This window comes from Carcharhinus amblyrhynchos, chromosome 6 (assembly GCF_965287045.1).
Source record: "Carcharhinus amblyrhynchos chromosome 6, sCarAmb.v2.hapA, whole genome shotgun sequence".
Taxonomy (NCBI): Eukaryota; Metazoa; Chordata; class Chondrichthyes; order Carcharhiniformes; family Carcharhinidae; genus Carcharhinus; species Carcharhinus amblyrhynchos.
The window spans coordinates 84515569-84538196 of record NC_137329.1 but is presented as its reverse complement, the minus strand read 5'-3'; the positions used below and the strand labels follow the sequence as shown (position 1 = coordinate 84538196).

The 22628-nt window shown below is 41.9% G+C and overlaps 1 protein-coding gene and 1 pseudogene across 1 annotated transcript in view; both read right to left on the bottom strand.

Annotated features, from left to right (window-relative positions):
- Window positions 1-6046: 6046 nt before the first annotated feature.
- Window positions 6047-22628, bottom strand: part of pnpla3 (patatin-like phospholipase domain containing 3) — a 32217-nt gene continuing 15635 nt past the window's right edge. The window contains exons 5-9 of the mRNA XM_080190830.1: window positions 21412-21472; window positions 20476-20733; window positions 20147-20279; window positions 13981-14103; window positions 6047-7711 (exon numbers count right to left, since the gene is read on the bottom strand). Of these exons, the coding sequence (XP_080046956.1) occupies window positions 7501-7711; window positions 13981-14103; window positions 20147-20279; window positions 20476-20733; window positions 21412-21472 (786 nt within the window). The 3' untranslated portion in view covers window positions 6047-7500. The remainder of the gene's footprint in view (window positions 7712-13980; window positions 14104-20146; window positions 20280-20475; window positions 20734-21411; window positions 21473-22628) is intronic.
- Window positions 12166-12829, bottom strand: LOC145344504 (ras-related protein Rab-39B-like; annotated as a pseudogene).

Here is a 22628-nt window from a genome sequence, read left to right as displayed (position 1 = left end):
GGCTAGGGTGAACGTTGGTCCCTTAGCGGATGAGAAAGGGGACCTAGTGGTAGGGGATGGGGATATGGCTAAGGTCTTGAATAACTTTTTTGTTTCTGTCTTCACGGAGGAGGACGTGAATAATTTGCCGGGTGTTAGCGATGGAAAGGTGGTAGGACTGGAGGGTCTTAATGACATTACTGTTACTAGAGAGGTGGTGCGTGACAGACTGGAGGGGCTGATTGTGGACAAGTCCCCAGGACCGGATGGAATGCATCCGAGGGTTCTGAAAGAAATGGCGGAGGTGATAGTGGATGCCTTGGTGGTTATTTTCCAGACGTCGCTGGATTCCGGGGAAGTGCCGGAGGATTGGAAAACGGCTAATGTTACGCCGTTGTTTAAGAAGGGTGCCAGGCAAAAGGCGGGGAATTACAGGCCGGTTAGTTTAACGTCTGTGGTAGGTAAAATGTTAGAATCCGTCATTAAGGAGGAAATTGCGAGGCATCTTGAAGGGAATTGCTTGATAGGGCAGACGCAACACGGTTTCATTAAAGGGAAGTCGTGTCTGACAAATTTACTGGAGTTCTATGAGGATGTGTCTAGGGCGGTGGATAGAGGAGAGCCGGTGGATGTGGTCTTTCTGGATTTTCAGAAGGCGTTTGATAAGGTACCTCACAAGAGGTTACTGCAGAAGGTCAGAGGACATGGAGTTGGGGGTAGGGTGTTAGCGTGGATAGAGGATTGGTTGTCAAATAGGAGGCAGAGAGTGGGGGTCAATGGGTGCTATTCGGATTGGCGGTTGGTGACTAGTGGGGTGCCCCAGGGGTCGGTGCTGGGGCCTCAGCTATTTACCATTTATATAGATGATCTGGAGGAGGGAACCGAGTGTAGGGTGTCGAAATTTGCTGATGACACCAAGATTGGGGGAAAGGCAAATTGTGCGGAGGGTGTGGAGAGTCTGCAGAAGGATCTAGATAGGCTGGGCGAATGGGCCAGGAAATGGCAAATGGAATTTAATGTTGGCAAGTGTGAGGTGGTCCACTTTGGTAGGAAGAATGGTAGGAAGGACTATTACTTACGGGGCGAAAAACTGCAGCAGGCGACGGTGCAGAGGGACCTCGGGGTCCTTGTGCATGAGTCGCAAAAACCCAGCCTGCAGGTGCAGCAGGTGGTCAGGAAGGCGAATGGGATGCTGGCCTTCATAGCGAGGGGGATTGAATATAAAAGTAGGGAGGTCTTGCTGCAGCTGTATAGGGCATTGGTGAGGCCGCAGCTGGAGTACTGTGTGCAGTTTTGGGCGCCGCACCTGCGCAAGGATATTTTGGCCTTGGAGGGAGTGCAGAGGAGGTTTACTAGGCTGATACCGGAGTTGAGGGGGTTGAGCTATGAGGAGAGGCTGAATAAACTAGGCTTGTACTCGTTAGAGTTTAGAAGAATGAGGGGAGATCTCATTGAGACGTATAAGATGATGAATGGGATGGATAGGATAGAGGTGGAAAGACTCTTCCCGCTCAAAAAAGACAGTAGGACTAGGGGGCACAGCCTCAAGATAAAGGGGGGGCGGTTCAGAACGGAGTTGAGGAGGAACTTCTTCACTCAAAGGGTGGTGAATCTCTGGAATTCTCTGCCCGTTGAAGTGGTGGAGGCTGCCTCGCTAAATATTTTTAAGAAGCGGGTTGATGGGTTTTTGATAAGAGAGGGGATTAAGGGTTATGGGGAGAGGGCGGGAAAGTGGAACTGAGCCACGACAGATCAGCCATGATCTTATTGAATGGCGGGGCAGGCTCGAAGGGCCAGATGGCCTACTCCTGCTCCTATTTCTTATGTTCTTAAGACAAATATGTTTTTGCTTTGTCAGTAAAGAGCATCAATCAACCAGGGTAAAACTCAAAGTAAAGCTGAATAATTGTTCTACTGAGTTAACACAAAGTGGTAGAGAGTGCCCTCTTGCTCCAATATGATTTATTATTGCCATGGGTATGTATACATATGAAGTCTCATGGCTTTGGGTTAGAAATAGGCAAGGAAACTTCCACCTAGTATCCTCCTTTGGCTGATGAATCAGTACTCTTCCATGTTGAACAGCAGTTGGAGGAAGCACTCAGAGTCACAAGGATACAAAATGTAATCTGGGTGACGGATTTCAATGCCCACCACCAAGTGTGGCTTGACAGCAACATTACTGATCAAGTGATCAGGTCCTAAAGGATATAACTGCTAGACTGGGTCTGCAGCAGGTGGTGAAGGAACCAACAAGAGGCAAAACGTACTTGACTTCATCCTTACCAATCTGCCAACTGCAGATTCATCTGCCCATGACAGTATCAGTAAGAGTGAACACCACACAATCCTTATGGAGACAAAGTCCCACCTTCACATTGAAAATAATCTCCATCGTGATGTGTGGCACTATCACCATGCTAAATGGGACAAAATTCAAACAGATCTAGCAACTCAAGACTGGCCACCCATGAGACACTGTGGGCCATTAACAGCAGAACTGTAATCCAGCACAGTCTGCAACCTCATTGCCTGTCATATCCCCCAATCAACCATTACCATCAAACCAGGGGATCAACCCTGGTTTAACAGACAGCGCAGGAGACATGCCAGGAGCTCCCCTAAAAATGAGGTGTCAATGTGGTGAAGCCACCAATCAGGACTACTTGCATGTCAAAACAGCAAAAACAGCAATGATAGACAGAACTAAGCAATCCCACAGTCAACGGATCAGATCTAAGCAAGGCAGTCCTGCCACATCCAATTATGAATTGTGGTGGACAATTAAACAGGAGGCTCTTTGGCTATCTGAGGAGTTGCAAATGATGCTGAACTTTGTGCAATCATTGGCAAACGTCCCCACTCCTGACCTTATAACAGAGGGAAGGTTATTAATAAAAATGAGGAGGAGGCTCCACAAATATCCCCATCCTCAATGATGGAGGAGCCCAGTACATCAGTGCAAAAGATAAGGCTGAAGCATTCACAGCAATCTTCAGCCATAAGTGCCAAGTGGATGATCCACCTCAGCCTCCTCCAGTGGTTCCCAGCATTCAGATACCAGTCTCCAGTCAATTCCATTCAATCTACGTCATATCAAGAAACAGTTGGAGGCACTGGATACTGCAAAGGCAATGGTCCCTGATAACATTCCGGCAATAGTACTGAAGACTTATGCTCCAGAACTTACTGCTTCATTAGCCAAGCTTTTCCGCTACAGTTACAAAACTGGCATCAATGCGACAATGTGGAAAATTGCCCAAGTATGTCCTGTACACAAGAAGGACAAATCCAACCTAGCCAATAACTATCCAGTCTACTATCAATCCTCAGTAAAGCGATGAAAGGAATCATCAACAGTGCTATCAAGCAGAATCTGCTCAGCAATAACCTGTTGTGGATATGCCGGCGTTGGACTGGGGTAAACACAGTAAAAAATCTGACAACACCAGGTTTAAGTCCAACCGATTTATTTGATAGTAAACTCACTAGCTTTCGAGGCTACCCTCTTCATCAGGTTTCACCAATAACCTGTGCAGTAACACCCAGTTTGGGTTCTGTCGGGGTCACTCAGCTCCTAACCTCATTACAGCTTTGGTTCAAACATGGTAGTAGTTGTGGAGGGTCAGTTATTTCAGCTCTAGGACATCTCTGCAAGAGTTCCTCAGGATAATGTCCTAGACCCAACCGTTTTCATTAATGACCTTCCCTCCGTTATAAGGTCAGGAGTGGGAACGTTGGCCAATGATTGCACAATATTCAGCATCATTTGCAACTCCTCAGATAGTCAAAGAGCCTCCTTCTGCACTGTAGAGATTCTATGGTTCTATTCTATGATTCTATGAAGTGAGCTGCAGGGCCTCAAATTACACGAGTGAAATTGTAAGAAGAGTTTTGCAAGGACAGTTACTATTATGTGTACCCAAGATGTTTACACAGAACATACAGCATTTATTCCAGCCAGTCTGTGCTGGACGTATGCACATTTTTATACATAGATATGTTTACCTTTATCATCTAATTTTTTCTATTAATGTTTCTCTTGCGTACTTGTCTAGTTCCCTTCTGAAAGCATCTTACCATATTTTCTGCAGCCATTTCCCAAGGTAGTGAGATCCACATCTTAACCAGGGCAATAAAATTTCTCCATCTTTGAAATAATCTTATATTCATACTCCCTAGTTTTGGATTTTCCCACAAGTTTCCTCACATTCTCTTCACATCCATTCTGTCCAACTCATTCAATTTTTAAGGCCAAATTTTCAGATCACTTGCAAGACTTCTCTCTTCTGTATAAAAATATAATCTGTTCAATTTTCCTCGATAGCTGTCTTCTCTCAGTTCTGGTACTATCCTTGTAAATTACGTTTGCACTTTGTTTTCACAGACTACTACACATGGTTCTGATCTCCATACTAAATGTGGTCAGGTCCTATACAAGTTTAAGAAAGCTTTTATCATTTGAATTTTATGCTTCTAGAAATCACATCCAAAGCTTATAATTTTTAATTGCTTTGGTTACCAGTAATATTGTGTTTAATGATTTATTGATCCGTATCCCTGGATCCCTTCATTCTTTTACCCCATTCAATTTTACTTTGTAAGGAGCATCATTTCATATTCATCTATGTTAAAGCCAGTTTGCCACTTAACTGCCTATGCTACAGGTTTTCTAATGTTTTGTTGTATTTTGCTGGATTCTTCCTCGTGTTCACTATAGTCTCCAGTTTGCAAATTCAAATATTTAAAATAGAAATTAATTAAAATGAAAGAAGAATGTTGAACTGGAAAGGGGGCTGAATATGTATTTCCACAGAATCCCTACAGTGTGGAAGGAGGCCATTTGGCCTATCAAGTCTGTACCAACCCTGCGAACAAGATGTCCTTATCTCATTGTAACCCAGCTTTCAACCCTAATCCATTTGAAGAGTATACATGGGCTTTGCCCATGACGTGGGAGAGCAACTAGTAATATTAAGACTCTTACTTCATATCATGTTTTGTTATTTTTTTTCCTAACATAAATGTAAACATAGAAAGTTTGCTAATCTGTATTATGTAATTATGTAAAAGTATTCGAATATGGGACTTTAAAATGGGGACTAAATACTGTAGATATTAAAAATCCACATTAAAAACAGAAAATGCGAGAAACATATTCAGTAGATCTAGTAGCATTTGTGGAGATATTTCAGGTCCATGACCTTTGATGAGCACTTGAAAATACGGATGGTATTGGAAGAGACAGTGATGTAGATAGAAGCAGTGAGAGAGAGAGAGAGAGAGAGAGGGGGGGAACGAATGTTGATCAATGAGAATAAATCAGTTCAGTGGGACAGAAACAAGGGCTCTGATATGTCAGTCCTATTTGTGGATCTTGGGAAGGAGGTAGAAGTGTTCAGTTTGTTTTTCCCCTGGGGGCAGGGGGTGGGAATTATGAGATTGGAGGCAATGGAGGGACCGTGACATACTTACAAACAATGGCTTTATATTCAAAGGGTGAGGCTATGGTCTGGAGAAAAGTGGAAGTGTCAGAAAATTAATGTTCAGCCCTTGTTATGTAGAAATCAGGATGACAGATGATACCACTGTCATCAAATCCTGCTGACAAGGGTGGTAGTGTTAGGGTTGGATCTGTTCACAGGGAGTTAGGTTAGTGATGGGAGAGGCTGAATTAAGCAGGCTGATATCACACCTTGCCAACGAAAAATCACAGGCTTTAAATGTTTACTTCTTTGTTTCTCTCTCCACAGATATTACCAGACTCAGAATGCTTTCAGAATTTTCTGATACCTTATCCCCTGCTTCATCATAAAACTTTAGTCTCGACTTCCTGTGTGCAATGCCAGAGATCTATGAGTATTATAATACTATAAGACATTGCATGGCATGAATGTTGAATCAGAGAATGTGATACTATAAGAAAGATGATCATTTAAGAAAGAGCTAGTTTTGGAGACTATAAATAACTCATTTTGGGAACAGATACAAGAGAAGGCATATATTACATCTTTTTAGAAATACACACTCCTGTATAGACACACGTGAACAATATCAGAAATATTGCTCAATTATAATAATGATTTTATTCAATATTATGTTTACACATGGAGGGAGGCAAACAGAAATACATTTATACAAAGGTATCGTGTTCAAATGCTGACTTGGAATAATTAAGAGGTATTTGCCAATAATTGGTACTGACAAACAAAGGCACATGAGATTCTCATACTTAATTTTTCTAAAAATCAGTGAAAATAGCACCAGTGACACAATTTTGTCTTATTAGAGAAAGTGCAAATATCACTTTTCTTCCCCCAACAGCTTCAGATTTTCAGTCATCTCAACGGGATGAACAAGGTACATTCTGGTTTAAGACACATATACTGTATATACCCAAATTATTCAGAAACTGAAGTAGAAAAGTTCATCCAATGGAAGCCCCATGTACACCACTGGTAATGCATAGCAGCAGATAATCAAACGCTCCAAATGTAAAACTTACTCAATTGATACAGTAAGAAGTCTCACAACACCAGGTTAAAGTCCAACAGGTTTATTTGGATATCACTCAGTTGATGAAGGCTCATGCTACCAAATAAAGCTGTTGGACTTTAACCTTGTGTTGTGAGACTTCTTATTGTGTCAATTGGTACAATATGCTTGAGGCACAGGAATAAAGGACAGTACAAACATGAATTGAATTTAATATTTCTGGTAGTGCAAGACTGAGCCAGAAAAAAAATCATGAGTCAGTAGAACATGTAGAAGGACAACTTTTTGTATTAGATTTTAAAGTCTGAATAGGAAATTAGGCAATGGTAATTTCTCTACGTGTACAAATATTTAAATATTCAAAAAGTGCCTCAAAAGGCAAAACACTTAACAGGTATTAATTATAGCAATAAATTTCTTACAAGATCTTTAGTTAACAAACTGCAATCAGATGCAAATAAAAGGAGTGCACAGGTAATGACAGTATATGTCTAAAGGAATGAGGTAAAACTAATACATGGATTAAACTTGATATCCACTGCAGGTAGTTTAAAGTCCAGTATTCTGTTGTGTACATAAATTATCTATTTAAGGTATCAGGATATCAATGCTTTTAAAATTATAAATATCAATTTGAGTTGATGAATCATAAATAGTTGGGCACTAATCATTAATGCTGTAAAACTGTTAACAGTAAAGTGCAAATGCAAGTCATAGCCTTAGACAATTCACAATATGTGTTTAGATTCCAAAAAGCAGTTTGATGGTGTGACAACAATTCTGTGTAATGACAACATTTAGAAGCAACTTTAAAAACTATTAATTTGAAACCAGTAGAACAAACTTTCCTCTGAGCGAAGGAATTATCTTACTGTGCAATAAGGGATACACATACACACACTTCTCATCAAATTAATCATTGGGCCACTTTTAGGATTGTCATTCCAATTTCTGAATCATGTTAGAAATTACTTCCTGGCCAGTTGTCTTTGCAATCTTCCTGTCACCATTCAGACATCATTTGAGCTAGTGAAGAAATGGATTTGGTTGCTTGAAGCTGCACGACACGCTTGTTGAAGCATCAGATAGGTGTACCATTGGATCGGACGAGCTGGGAAACTCATAGTGCCGGGAGTTAAGTTCCACAGCGGAGATTTGAGAAGTGAGGCAAGGCTGGTAGTAATTTGAGGTAAGTGGTAGGCTCAAGCATTTTCTCAGAGGTATGTTAGGCTGAATACTGGAAAATAAAGCAAATATTACAAGAAATTCAGTTCATGTTTCAAATTAGAACACTTAAATGGAGTTGACCGTCATAAAATGATTAATTCCTACACAATTGCCTTGATAAAAAATATATTCCTTGTATTTTCTTCAAAAGATGTCGTGTTCAACAACAATAGGGTGTATTAAAGTAGCAGAAATCAATTTGACAGCCAACAGGAGAAACCATCTTCCAAGGCCACTTGTATTAGATTTTCCAAAACTCATTTGAAACTCAAAATTAAATGTGGAAAATTATTCTTTGGTTGATGCCATGATATGTAAAGAGGCGGGTAGAATTAGGGACCTTGCGGTGAAGGATCCTCTTGGGGAGAGCGATCATTGTATGGTGGAGTTTCTGATGCAGATGGAGGAGGAGAAAGTGGGGTCCCGGACACGCGTCCTTTGTTTGAACAGAGGGGAGTACGGTAGGATGAGAGAAGAATTGGCAAATGTTGACTGGGGGAGCGCGTTGGAAGGTAGGTCTGCTGAGGAGCAGTGGAGGATCTTTGAGATCTTTCTTGGTGCTCAGCAGAAATTTATTCCGATGGTTAAAAAGGACCATAGGAGGAGAGGTAATAAGCCGTGGATAACGAAGGAGGTGAAGCAAAGTGTTAAATTAAAAGCGGAGGTGTTTAGAGTAGCTAAGAGTAGTGGGCGAGAAGAGGATTGGGAGAGGTTTAAATGTCAACAAAGATTGACAAAGAAGTTGATAAAGAAGGGTAGGAGAAACTATGAAGCTGGGCTAGCGCTTAATATAAAAAAGGATAGCAAGAGTTTTTATAAATATATAAAAAGGAAGAGGCTGGCTAGGGTGAACGTTGGACCCTTAGAGGATGAGAGGGGGGACTTAGTGGTAGGGGATGGGGAAATGGCTGAGGTCTTGAATAACTTTTTTGTTTCGGTCTTCACGGAGGAAGACGTGAATAATTTGCCAGGTGTTAGCGATGGAAAGGTGGTAGGACTGGAGGGTCTCGATGACATTATTGTTACTAGAGAGGTGGTGCTCGACAGACTGGAGGGACTGATTGTGGACAAGTCACCAGGACCAGATGGAATGCATCCGAGGGTTCTGAAAGAAATGGCGGAGGTGATAGTGGATGCCTTGGTGGTTATTTTCCAAACGTCGCTGGATTCCGGGGAAGTGCCGGAAGATTGGAAAACGGCTAATGTTACGCCGTTGTTTAAGAAGGGTGCCAGGCAAAAGGCAGGGAATTATAGGCCTGTTAGTTTAACGTCTGTTGTAGGTAAAATGTTAGAATCCGTCATCAAGGAGGAAATAGCGAGGCATCTTGAGGGGAATTGCTTGATAGAGCAGACGCAGCACGGTTTCGTTAAGGGGAAGTCGTGTCTGACAAATTTATTGAAGTTCTATGAGGATGTGTCTAGGGCAGTGGATAGAGGAGAGCCGGTGGATGTGGTCTTTCTTGATTTTCAGAAGGTGTTTGACAAGGTACCTCACAAGAGGTTATTGCAGAAGGTAAGGGGGCATGGAGTTGGGGGTAGGCTGTTAGCATGGATAGAGGATTGGTTGTCAAATAGGAGGCAGAGAGTGGGGGTTAATGGGTGCTATTCGGATTGGAGGTTGGTGACTAGTGGTGTGCTCCAGGGGTCGGTGCTGGGGCCTCAGCTATTTACCATTTATATAGATGATCTGGAGGAGGGAACCGAGTGTATGGTGTCGAAATTTGCTGATGACACCAAGATTGGTGGAACGGCAAATTGCGCGGAGGGTGTGGAAAATCTGCAGAAGGATCTAGATAGGCTGGGCGAATGGGCCAGGAAATGGCAAATGGGATTTAATGTTGGCAAGTGCGAGGTGGTCCACTTTGGTAGGAATAATGGTAGGAAGGACTATTACTTACGGGGTGAAAAACTGCAGCAGGTGACAGTGCAGAGGGACCTCAGGGTCCTTGTGCATGAGTCGCAAAAACCCAGCCTGCAGGTGCAGCAGGTGGTCAGGAAGGCTAATGGGATGCTGGCCTTCATAGCGAGGGGGATTGAATATAAAAGTAGGGAGGTCTTGCTGCAGCTGTATAGGGCATTGGTGAGGCCGCAGCTGGAGTACTGTGTGCAGTTTTGGTCGCCGTACTTACGCAAGGATATTTTGGCCCTGGAGGGAGTGCAGAGGAGGTTTACTAGGCTGATACCGGAGTTGAGGGGGTTGAGCTATGAGGAGAGGCTGAATAAACTAGGCTTGTACTCGTTAGGGTTTAGAAGAATGAGGGGAGATCTCATTGAGACGTATAAGATGATGAATGGGATGGATAGGATAGAGGTGGAGAGGCTCTTCCCACTCAGAAAGGACAGTAGGACTAGGGGGCACAGCCTCAAGATAAAGGGGGGGTGGTTTAGAACAGAGTTGAGGAGGAACTTCTTCACTCAAAGGGTGGTGAATCTCTGGAATTCTCTGCCCGTTGAGGTGGTGGAGGCTGCCTCGCTAAATATTTTAAGACGCGGGTTGATGGGTTTTTGATAAGCAAGGGGATTAAGCGTTATGGGGAGAGGGCGGGAATGTGGAACTGAGACACGACAGATCAGCCATGATCTTATTGAATGGTGGGGCAGGCTCGAAGGGCTGGATGGCCTACTCCTGCTCCTATTTCTTATGTTCTTATGTTCTTATTTCCGATTGGTGTGATATATAAAGGTGGGACATGTTGCTCACCTGGCAATTAGCGTGTTCAGTTTACTAAATGACAACTCATTTCTAAACCATAGACTCATTCTTTGGGATATCTGGTTACTTACTGTTATGATGACCACAAAGGCCATGGGAGAAATCATCAATAGATGTACCCATGGGCTTAGTGGAGTACGAGCTGCCTTATTGAGTGAGTGGAGACTCACCCAATGAGATGCAGCCATGGGGTTTTTTTAAAGTCTGTAACTTTACCCGGAACGGAATCGTAGGTCCTGAGATGAGGACTACCTGACTGTAAGCCGCGGCAGCAGCCTTTTCCTTTGGTGACAGGAATCTGGAATTTGGCTGAATTACCGTATTGACAATAAGGAGAAAAAAAATTTTCCACCATCCTTCCGTCCAGCCAACCTTAAGAATCTTTTCAGTAGGTAAAAAACATCTTCAGGAAACACTATGAGATCAGTGGGGCAGACTGACCTCAAAACTCATTGGAGTTTAGAAGGGTGAGGGGGGATCTTATAGAGACGTATAAGATAATGAAGGAGATGGATAGGGTAGAGGTAGAGAGATTCTTCCCGCTTAGAAAGGACAGCAGGACTAGAGGGCACAGTCTCAAGATAAGTGGGGGGGGCAGTTGAGAACGGAGTTGAGGAGGAACTCCTTCACTCAAAGGGTGGTGAATCTCTGGAATTCTCTGCCCGTTGAAGTGGTGGAGGCTACCTCGCTAAATATATTTAAGACACGGGTAGATAGGTTTTTGGTCGGCAAGGGAATTAAGGGTGATGGGGAGAAAGCGGGAAAGTGGAACTGAGCCACTTCAGATCAGCCATGATCTTATTGAATGGCGGGGCAGACTCGAAGGGCTAGATGGCCTACTCCTGCTCCTATTTCTTATGTTCTTAAAAGCACTGAGCACATGCTTCTTCCATGCTAACAACATTTAAGAGGACAAAAATGTAAAAAGTGACATTGTTGACAACATGCGGAACCTCAACTTTCAGTGCGATCTGAAGTCTGACCTATCCAGATGCCTGATTCAAAAACCTTTAATGAAGTAGTAGACCTGACAGAAAACCACAATGAGCTGAAGCTCTCAGTAATCCTTTAGTGATATCGCTTCAACACGGCTAGGAGAACCCATGGGAAACCTATCACTGAGTTCTTGCCTAGGGTGCAGAAACTAGCTGAACACTGCAAATATGCACCATCTCTTAATGAAATGTTGTGGGACAGATTGGTATGTGGCATAACAGCCTAAGCATTCAAAAGAAGCTGTTGGCAGAACCCAATTTAGACTTTAAATAAAGCTATTGAGATAGCTTTGTCATTTGAGAATGCAGAGAAAGGGGCTCAAGAGCAACAAACAGAATCAGGCAGCAATGTCTTCCAACCAGGGAGAGCAACCTCATGCAACCAGACCTCAAAGGAGTGTGCTTGTGTCAATCAGGTATTAAAGGGCCCCTTCAATATTGGAACTCTAATCTCCCCACCATACAGTCAAAGAATGACAGTACTGACTCCAAGAGTATAAAAATATTCCAGAAAAGTGTAGTTGCCAGTTGATGGATTACTGCAAACATTGTCAAAGGATACAGCCAAAACATGTGCTGCCCAGGAAAGAAACCATGACTAGTACCTGGCTGTATCATGCATGTAGCCTGTCTTCCAGAGAGAGGCACATTACAACTGAATTACATTGTAACGGTGAAAGTTACCCCGATAATGGTGGAATTATTAGTAATTGGCCATCCCTTGAAAATGAAGATGGCCACAAGAGTCGCAGTATCCATTATAGGCTAATACACCTATAAGCACCTCTAATCGGGCATCCAACTCCTGAGGTTGGAAGATACAAAGGTCAGGCAAGCTACCTGCATGTGAGATTCTTTCCGAACAAAAGGCAGCACGGTGGGTCCAGTGACTTTGACAGCAATCAGCTTGTCTCCCACTCACTGTTGACGTATCTGAGCCCCAAATCTGCGACAACCTGTTCAGCCTCCCCTTGTGAAATTTGCCTTTCTGCTGATGGGTCACTTTTGTGGCCAACAAGAGTGAAAATAAACTCGTCTTAGAAAAGAACAAGACGAGTTTCATCCAGCTGCTTTCTGAGGTAGTCAAGAGACTGGTGATTTGTTAAATCAAGTACCAGCAGTCCACCAAGTAGAGTTTGGAGATGGGACTGTGTGATGGTACTGTGTTCTTTTTCTCCTGCTCTATCCCACACTTGGAGTTTCACCCGTATTATTGATGTGGGTTCCAGAATGTGAATGTAATGGTTATCTGGAGGTCATCTCCGAACGTTCTTTCAGTTAACCGGAGCACAATGGAGGTTTTGCCCACAGTTGAATCACCCAGTAAATTAACACAAAATTGCCAAAAGAAATTTCTCAGACTCCTCAGTCTGCTTTTGTGGTTTGATACTCCAGATTGAATTGACCAACTCTAATTCATGGCTGTTGATTAAGGCTCGTGCTGGTTCAAGAAATCTGAAATCAGTAAAACCAATTGCAAGAATGAAGCTGAATGGACGTTACAGTGGCACAGTGGTTAGCACTGCTGCCTCACAGCACCAGGGATCCTGGTTCAATTACTGCCTTGGGCGACTGTGTGGAATCTGCACATTCTCCCCATGTCTGCGTGAGTTTATTCTGGGTGCTCCAGTTTCCTCCCACAGTTCAACAATGTGCAGGTTAGGCAGATTGGCTGTGCTAAATTGCCCCTTAGTGTCAGGGGGATTAGCAGAGTAAATACGTGGGGTTACGGGGATGGGGCCTCGGTGGGATTGTGGTTAGTGCAGGCTCAATGGGCCGAATGGCCTCCATCCACACTGTTGGGATTCTATGATTGTTGTATGGGGACACAGACCAAGCCTCATGGGGAGAGACTGGCTCCAACAGATACAGCTCAACTGGTTGGACATCTTCACACTAGGCATGAGGGGGACTGACTGTACGAAGTTATCAATAAATTTCCTGGAGTTTTTCAGGAAGGCACCTTCTATTTTCCCTGAACAAGATCTACATTGACCTCAAAAGCAGCACCTAGGTACTTCAGAGCCAGACTAGTCTGTTGTGGAGAAGGTGGAAACTGAACTGAATTAGGGTGCCTTGAAAGATTGGGTATAATAAGGCCCGTGCAATTTTCAGAATGGGCCATGTACTTAAGCCAGACAATTCTGTTTGTCTTTGTGAGGACTATAAACTGATTGTTAATCAGGTCTCCAAACTTGATTGACAGCCAATGCCCCAGATTGAAGATCTGTATGCCAGACAGATCTTCATTCTATGACACTGAAGGATGCATATTAAAAATGTATATGCTTGGCTGCCTCATTTTGGAATAAGAACATGGTATCCCTGCAGAGGCCTGTAAAACCTGGTAATGGAGATCCAAGATTGTGAGCCACTCAGAAGGTAATTCTCACTTATCCTATAAACTATCTTCAACTTTGTTGTTTTCAATCAAATTGAAATTACTGAAGTCTTAATCCATTATATTGCTCATTTCCTATTGAGAGAGAAAATATTGGCTGAATCCCAGTCATATGTGGATGCTACCTTTATAGAAATACACAAATACAAATTTTCCATATAGCTACATACCAAGAACGTGACTGCAGCCCAAACCGCTTGGTTGCTCGATGGTAAATGACATCACCAATAATGTATAGTTGTTCACGCATCCAGCAAACATCCTCTGGGACATCAGGAAGCCACTCCACTAACCTGTGGAATATTTTCAAAGAATATTAGTCATATGGAAACCACAGCAGCCAAGCTATTGTGATTGGTATTCGTTTGTCAATAACAACCATTCCAGCATTTGCCTGAAAGAAACATTCAACTGATGTTAGAAAACAGACAAGTTCTCTATTCCAACCTAGTGCAGGTAGATATCACAGCCAGTCTGGCAGCACAAACCCATCCAAAAACGATCTACACCAAATTCAGTTGTTTTAAAAGATGGGTTCCTTGCCCACTGCATATAAAAAAAAGAAAAAGTACCAAAAATGCTTGAAACACTCATCTGTGTAGAGAGAAAAGGGAGTTAACATCAGTCAGGCACTTTCCAACAGTTCTAATGTTACAAATTTCCAGCATTTTCTGTTCTTGTTTCAGATTTCCAGCATCAATTGTATTTTTATGTCAATTGAAATAAAGACCCACTATACCTACATACGGCACAGTGCTGCCTCACAGTTCGAGGGACCCAGATTCAATTCCGGCCTTGATGTTCTCCCCATGACTGGGGGCTTCCTCTGGGTGCTCCAGTTTCCTCCCACAACCCGAAGATGTACAGATTAGTTAAAAGGAAGGAGAACTCAGATGTTATTAATGGAGGTGTTAGGATTAAAAAAGGTATAAAAACTAGCATAATGGCACTTCACCTAAATGCTCGTAGCATTCAAAACGAGGTTGATGGCACAAATCATCACGAATGGAAATGATTTAGTGGCCATTACAAAGTTACGGTTGCAGGGTGGTCACAACTGCGAGTTAAATATCCAGGGGTATCAGACTATTCGGAAGAACAGACAGGAAGGTAAGGGAAGTACTGTAGCTCTGAAATTTAAGGACAACATCAGGGTAGCAGTGAGAGATGATATAGGTTCTATGGAGAAAAAGGTTGAATCTATTTGGGTGGAAATTAGAAATAGTGAGAAAAAGTCACTAATAAGCTTGGTGTATAGGCCACAAATAATATCATGGTGGGGCAGGCAATAAACAAAATATAAAACTGATGACATAAAAATGGTACAGCAATTATCACAGGGGAATTTAAATCAACATGTCAATTGGTCAAACCAGGCAGGTCAAGGAAGCCTCGAGGAGGAGGAGTTCATAGAACGTATCCGCAATAGTTTCCTCGAATAGTATGCAATAGAACCTACGAGGGAACAAGCTTTCCTAGATCTTGCCTTGTGTAATGAGACAAGAATAATTAATGATCTCATAGTGAGGGATCCTCTCGGAAGGAGCAATCACAGTTTGGTTTAAGTTAAAATACAGATGGAGGGTGAGAAGGTAAAATCCAATACCATTGTCTTGTGCTTAAATAAAGGAGACTACAATGGGATGAGGGAGGAGTTGGCTAAGGTAGACTGGGGGCAAAGACTTTATGGTGGGACAATTAAAGAACAGTGGAGGATTTTCTAGGCAATTTTTCACAGCACTCAGCAGAAGTATACACCAATGAAGAGGAATGATTATAGGATAAACAACCATGGATATCTAAAGTAGTAGAGGAGGGTACCTAATTGAAAAATAACATATACAAAATGGCAAAGATTAGTGGGAAACTAGACGATTGGGAAATCTTTAAAAGGTCAACAGAAAGCCATAAAAAAAACTATAAAGAAGAGATAGATTATGAGAGTAAACTAGCTGAAAATATAAAAAACAGATAGCAAAAGTTTCTACAAATATATAAAAATGAGAAAGAATCACCAAGGTAAATATTGGTCCTTTTGAGGAGAAGGGTGATTTAATAATGGGAAATGAGGAAATGGATACAGCATTTCACAATGAAACACACAAATAACATGCCAAACATTGATGACAAAGAGGCTATGGCAGGTGAGGACCTAGAAATGATCATTATCACTGAAGAGGTAGTGTTGGACAATCTAATGGGACTAAAGCTAGACAAGCCTCCTGGCCCTGATGGAATGCATATCAGGGTACTAAAAGATGGTAGAGGAAATAGCACATGTGCTTGTGGTAATTTACCAAAATTCTCTGGACTCTGGGGTAGTTCCCACAGATTGGAAAACAGCAAATGTGATGCAACCTGTTTAAAAAAGGAGGTTGACAAAAGGCAGGTAACTATAGGCTGGTTAGCTTAACTTCTGTAGTGGGGAAAATGCTTGAATCTGTTATCAAGGAAGAAATAGCGGGCCATCTGGACAGAAATTGTTCCATTAGGCAGAGACAGCATGGGTTCATGAAAGGCAGGTCACGTTTAACTAATTTATTGGAATTCTTTGAGGACATTGACTGCGGTCGACAAGGGAAATCTGCTGGATTTTCAGAAGGCATTCAACAAGGTGCAAGACAAAAGGCTGCTGCATAAGATAAAGGTGCATGACGTTACAGATAATGTATTAGCATGAATGGAGGAGTGATTAACTAATAGAAAGCAAAGAGTGAGAATAAATAGGTATTTTTTGGTTGGTGAGCAATGACTAATGGTGTGCCTCAGGGATCAGTGTTGGCACCGCAATTGTATACAACTTACATAGATGATTCGGAGCTGAGGACCTAGCGTGTCAACATTCGCAGTTGACACTAAAATGAATGATCGAGCAAAGTCTGCAGAGGGATAGAGATAGAGTGAGTGGGCAAGGATTTGGCAGATGGAACACAATGTTGGTAAATGCAAGGTCAACCAATGGAAAGAATAACAGCAAAATGGACAATTAAATAGTTAAAAATTGCAGCATGCTGCTGTGCAGAGGGACCTGGGTGTCCTTGTGCATGAATGACAAAAAGTTGGTTTGCAGGAAGGCAAATGGAATTTTGTCCTTCATTCCTACAGGGATGGAATTTAAAACAGAGATGTTATGTTATAAGGTGCTGGTGAGGCTGTACCTGGAGTACTGTGTACAGTTTTGGTCTCCTTACTTGAAAAAGAAAGGGCTGCAGAGGAGATTCATTAGGTTGATTCCGGAGTTGAAAGGGTTGTCTTGTAAGGAGGGACTGAATAGATTGGGACATTGCTAGTTGGAACTTAGAAGAATGAGGAGGGATCTTATAGAAACATAAAATTATGAAGGAAATAGATACAATTGAAACAGGGAGTTCCACTGGTGGATTAAACTAGAACAAGGGGCCATAGCTTCAAAGTAAGGGGGAGCAGATTTAGAATTGAGTTGAGGAGGAACTTCTTCATGCAAAAGGGTTTGATTTGATTTGTCATATATATTAACATACAGTGAAAAGAATTGTTTCTTGTGTGCTACACAGTCAAAACATACTGTTCATAGAGGAGGAAATGAGAAAGTGCAGAATATAGTGTTACAGTCATAGCTAGGGTGTAGAGAAAGATCAACTTAATGCAAGGCAAGTCCATTCAAAAGTCTGACAGCAGCAGGGAAGAAGCTGTTCTTAAGTCGGTTGGTATGTGACCTCAGACCTTTATCTTTTTCCTGAAGGAAGAAGATGGAAGAAAGAATATCCAGGGTGCATGGGGTCCTTAATTATACTGGCTGCTTTGTTGAGGCAGCGGGAAATGTAGACAGAGTCAATGGACGGGAGGCTGGTTTGTGTGATGGATTCGGCTACATTCATATCCTTTTGGAGTTTCTTGCGGTCTTGGGCAAAGTAGGAGCCATACCAAACTGTGATACAAGGAGAAAGAATGCTTTCTATGGTGCATCTGTAAAAGTTGGAGAGATGTCGTAGCTGACATGCCAAACTTGCTTAGTCTTCTGAGAAAGTAGAGATATTATAAAGGTTATAAACCTATGGAATTCCCTGCCCAGTGAAGCAGTTGAGGCTACCTCGTTGAATGTTTAAAACTGACAGATCTTTGAACAGTAAATGAATTAAGGGTTATGGTGAGCAGATGGATAAGTGAGCTGAGTCCACAAAAAAAAAAATCAGCCATGATTTTATTGATTGGCAGAGCAGGTTTGAGAGGCCAAATGACCTACTCCTGCTCTTAATTCTTATAGGTGGATTGGCCATGCTAAATTTCACCTCAGTATCCCAAGATGTGTAAGTTAGATGGATTAACCATGGTAAACATGTGGAATTGCAGGTATAGGGCAGGGAGGATGGCCTGGGTAAGATATTCTGTCAGAGAGTCAGACTCAGTGTGCCGAATGTCATCTTCTGCATTGTAGGGATTCTAAATAAAGCTGCACCCACAATGTTTGTGGTGTCAACAGCACATGGGTGAAATCTGACACCAGTGCTATATGAGATGCTGATTTCACTTTGCAACATTGGCCGGAATTTTAACACCCCATCCGTCACGGAAATCAGAGTGGGCAAGGGGCGGACCATAGGAAGGTCCATTTACCTCACGTGGAATTTTATGGTTTGGGGATGAGCGAGGCCATAAAATCCCTCTAAATGTGTCAAATAGCACTCTTGACACAAGAGCCAATCCTGTAAAGTAACTGAGATCAAAACTTACTAATTATCTTAAGAAAACACAGCTCTCACATTGGTGCACTGCTCCATACAGGCTGGTAACCTTCCAGTGTCTTGCAGAAATGGCCATTCTCCACAATGGAGTTAAACTATTGTGTCTTAGCAGGATATTTGAGGACAGGAACAGCCAAGGCTAGTATCACTGCACAGCAACCTGGGTGGGATCTGTGACAGGTTTTTGTCCTCCAAGTCAAACTGCTCTGAACGCAAAGGGGACCAGTTAGTTGGCCTCTACTAAACAAAAATATATTTACAATATATTTCACCTTTGCATGCCTTAAATTTCACTGCTAGTGCTTTTCAGCAACAGTTGCATTGTTATCCCAAAGACATCATGGGTGCAATGGTCTCCCGTGCTGTATCTTTTAAAAAATTTCTTTATTAGTGTCGCACTTACATGAACACGGTAATGAAGTTACTGTGAAAATCCCCTCGTTGCCACACTCCGGTGCCTCAGTGTTCGGATACACTGAGGGGGGAATTTAGCATGGCCAATCAACCTAGCTGGCACATATTTGGATTGTGGGAGGAAACCCAAACACGGAGGAAACAGACATGGGAAAAACGCGTAGACTCCTTACAAACATTCACTCAAAGCTGGAATCAAACCCAGGTCTCTTAAATAAATTCATTGTAATGTGCCACCAATGCATCCGTATCCCACCCTGCCATTTTGTAAGTAGTTTGGTGTAGTGTAATAAAGTGATCGAATGTGAGGCATGTTGTCTGATGCCCCATACCCAATCCAAAGTCAGTGTCTGCACCTGCTGCACATTATATTCAGTACCATTACTGTGAAGTCAGCTTTATTTGGTGCAGAGGTGTACTTGCAACTGGCCCATTTACCTGCACAGATCATTGGTGTTTTAATGTGTTTTTGTACATACTCACACCTGCAGAATCTACTCAAAGCACCGGCAGAGTTCTACAGACAAAGATTAATGCTACCAAATAGGCATTACGGAGCAAAGATAATAATAAAATATACAAGTTTTCTCCAGTGGCTCAAATGCATCATGTGTACAGCACAATTGTGGTCTCCTTATTTAAGGAGTTATATATTTGCATTGGAGACAATTCAGTGGAGGCTCATTAGATTGATTTCTGAGATGGAGGGGTTACCTTCTGATAAAGGTTGAGTAGATTGGACCCATACTCACTGAAGAGGTGATGTCAGTGAAAGATAAGATTCTGAGGGGAGCTGCACAGATTAGATGCCGAGAGATTATAGATTCAGGGGGCACTAGCTTGGATTCTGTTTAAGGTGGAGATTAAGAATGTCTTCTGACAGTTTTGGATCTTTTGAGTTCTCTATGTGAGACAGCTGTGGAGATCAAAGCCTTGAATATATTCAATGACAAGAGGCATATATTTGGGATTATGGTGGAGTCAAGCATTTTGGGGAACAGGCAGGAAAGTGGTGCAAAGCCAAAAGATAAGCCATGATCTTATTGAATGGCAGAAAAGGCTCAAAGAACTGTATGTCTTAATCCCGCCATTGTTAAGTTTGTTCTTCTATTCAAAGTTTATATCATGCCAAAAATATTTTGTCAAGTCAACATATCAATTGCTGTAAAGCCAGTAGAATCAGGTTGCTCAAAACACATACCTGCGGCCAAAAGAATAGGCAGACTCCAATGGAAGTGTGTAAGGTAACATCACGTAGGATGCCATTCTAACCAGGAAGAGGTTGCTAAGCTGTGCATAAACACCACTTTTCTCTTTACATGCTTCATGCAATGCTACAGGGAAAAAGGGAAAATGCCAGAATTTAACTCTTTTAGTTGATTCTAAATATACTCTGGGCTTGATAGAACTTTAACAACAGAATGCATATATAATGAATCAACTTGTCACATTTCTTCAAATCTCAGCTTGCACAGATGGTATACAATTGAATTTGTGCACTCAAGCCTAGCATTTCTGTTTTCACAGTACCATTACGAAGTCTTGGGGGTAGATTCTCCATTATTCTTTCTTCCAGTGCTGGTGACCAATGCGTCTTCCTCAATTGTTTGTCGTCTGATTTGGATTTGATTGTTGAAGCACTGTTTGTGACCATTGTTGCCACATCCTCTTCCATGGGCAGAGTTGTGCTGTAATGATTGTCCTGACTCTGGATGTAAGATGTGGTGGCCACGCTCACTAATGGGAGGGGAGTCAAATCATCTAATAGAACAGGCATTTTAAGTAGATCTGCGAAGTAAACAGGAACAGGGTAACTTGGCTCACAAATAATAAAGATTTTAATAAAGCTATCATCGCAGCTTCAACCACGAGATTAAAATAAACAGATGTCGATACTTCTGAGGGATTCACACTCAAAATTTTCCACTGGTGTAAAGACACTATGGGCAGAAATTTCCCATCCTGCCCACCACGGGCATCGTAGTGGGTGGGACACAGACCATGTCAAAGGTCTATTGAGCTTGGGCAGGATTTTCCAACCTTGGGCGAGCGCGGCTAGAAAATCCCACCTAATGCTTTTGATATGCAAATTCAGGAGTTAAGAACTTAATTAATTCTGGAGCAAACTCAAGCAAGGTTCTATCCTCCAGGGAATCTTTTCCATTTTATTCTGTCAGGTCAGGCTCTGTCCAGATTTAATCTGCATTATAATTTTATCAATTCTGCTTTGTACAAGTGGTACTAATACATCCAAAACCATGTTCACTTGAAAATGATGAGTGATGAATTATTCTAAATTTATAACTTTTCTTAAAATTATAGAAAATATACAATTTGTGAAAAACCTGTGCCCCACTCGTAAGAAATTTTAAGTAAGACAAATGTAGGAAACTAGCCTAACAAATGAGATGAATACTACTTTTTTTAAAAAACAAATTTAAGATCTAAATCCTGCAAAATACTTACTATTTCCTTTGAGGAATCGAAGTGCATCTAGATAACCTTGATGGCACATTTCACCAAGCACCTAAAAATAGGTAGCAACAAGTTTTTTTATATAAAGATAGCATGCACAAATCTCCAGATATGCATAGACATTCTGCCTTATTCCAAGAAAGCAAATGAATGCAACATATTTCAACAGTGGACAAAAGTAACAGTAAAAATCTAAACAAGAACCAGCTGCATGTTTTAACTCCCCACTCAAGCTGGCCATGTGCTTTCTGTTATTCAGTTAAACTAGAATAGACTTACTAAAGGAAGATCACATGGAATTAAGAACGATGCCTAAATTTGAAATAGGCATAGAAAATGCTGCAAGTGTACATCTTGTGCAATTGCAATTGTAAAGGAGAGAATAGAGATTAATGTCCAGATGAAGGATCTAGACCTGTCTTGTTTCTTGGACCCATGTACTTCCTGTTCCTACTAAATCTAGACACTGGGCAGAAATTTCCGTCTTGAAATTTCCCAAAACTGAAAAGTCCCGCCCGACATTCCTATCCATGGTGCACCCCTCACCCGTTACACGTCAGGCAGAATGGGAAAATTTGCCCATTATTTTGATGGACCTACAGAAAAACTAAGAAACAGCATATGAAAGACCACAGCATATGAGACCACATCTTGAGTACTGTGTACACCTTTGGTCCCTTTGAGGAAGGATAAAACTGTGTTAAAAGCGGTTCAGAGAAGTTCCAATCTGCTGACACCTAGAATTCAGGGATGCAGGGGTCTGTTATCTTATAAGAAAAGGTTGGACAGGGCCTGTGACCATTGGAGTTTCAAAGAATGACAGCTAATCTTATTGATTCTATTAAGATCTTGAGAAAGCTTGACAGGGTGGATCCTGAATAGATGTTTCCCCTTCTGCAAAAAGTGAGAACTAGGAGGCACACTGTAAAAAATAAAGGGATCTCCCATTTAAATGATCAGATCAGCTACAATCTCACTGAACAGCTCAATGGCTACCCATGCTCCTAATTATAACGCATATGTTCATTTTTTGTATCAAAGAAAGAAACAGCTGTTTTTAGAATTGGATTTTATTTTGTGTAGTGTCAAAACTGGACAGCTTTTTCAAAAAGAAATATGTATTTTTGGAGAGGGAGAGACATTAGATACTGAAGTCACCCAGCCTGAACATACATGGGTCATAGTTGGCATAATAAAATGAGCAGGAA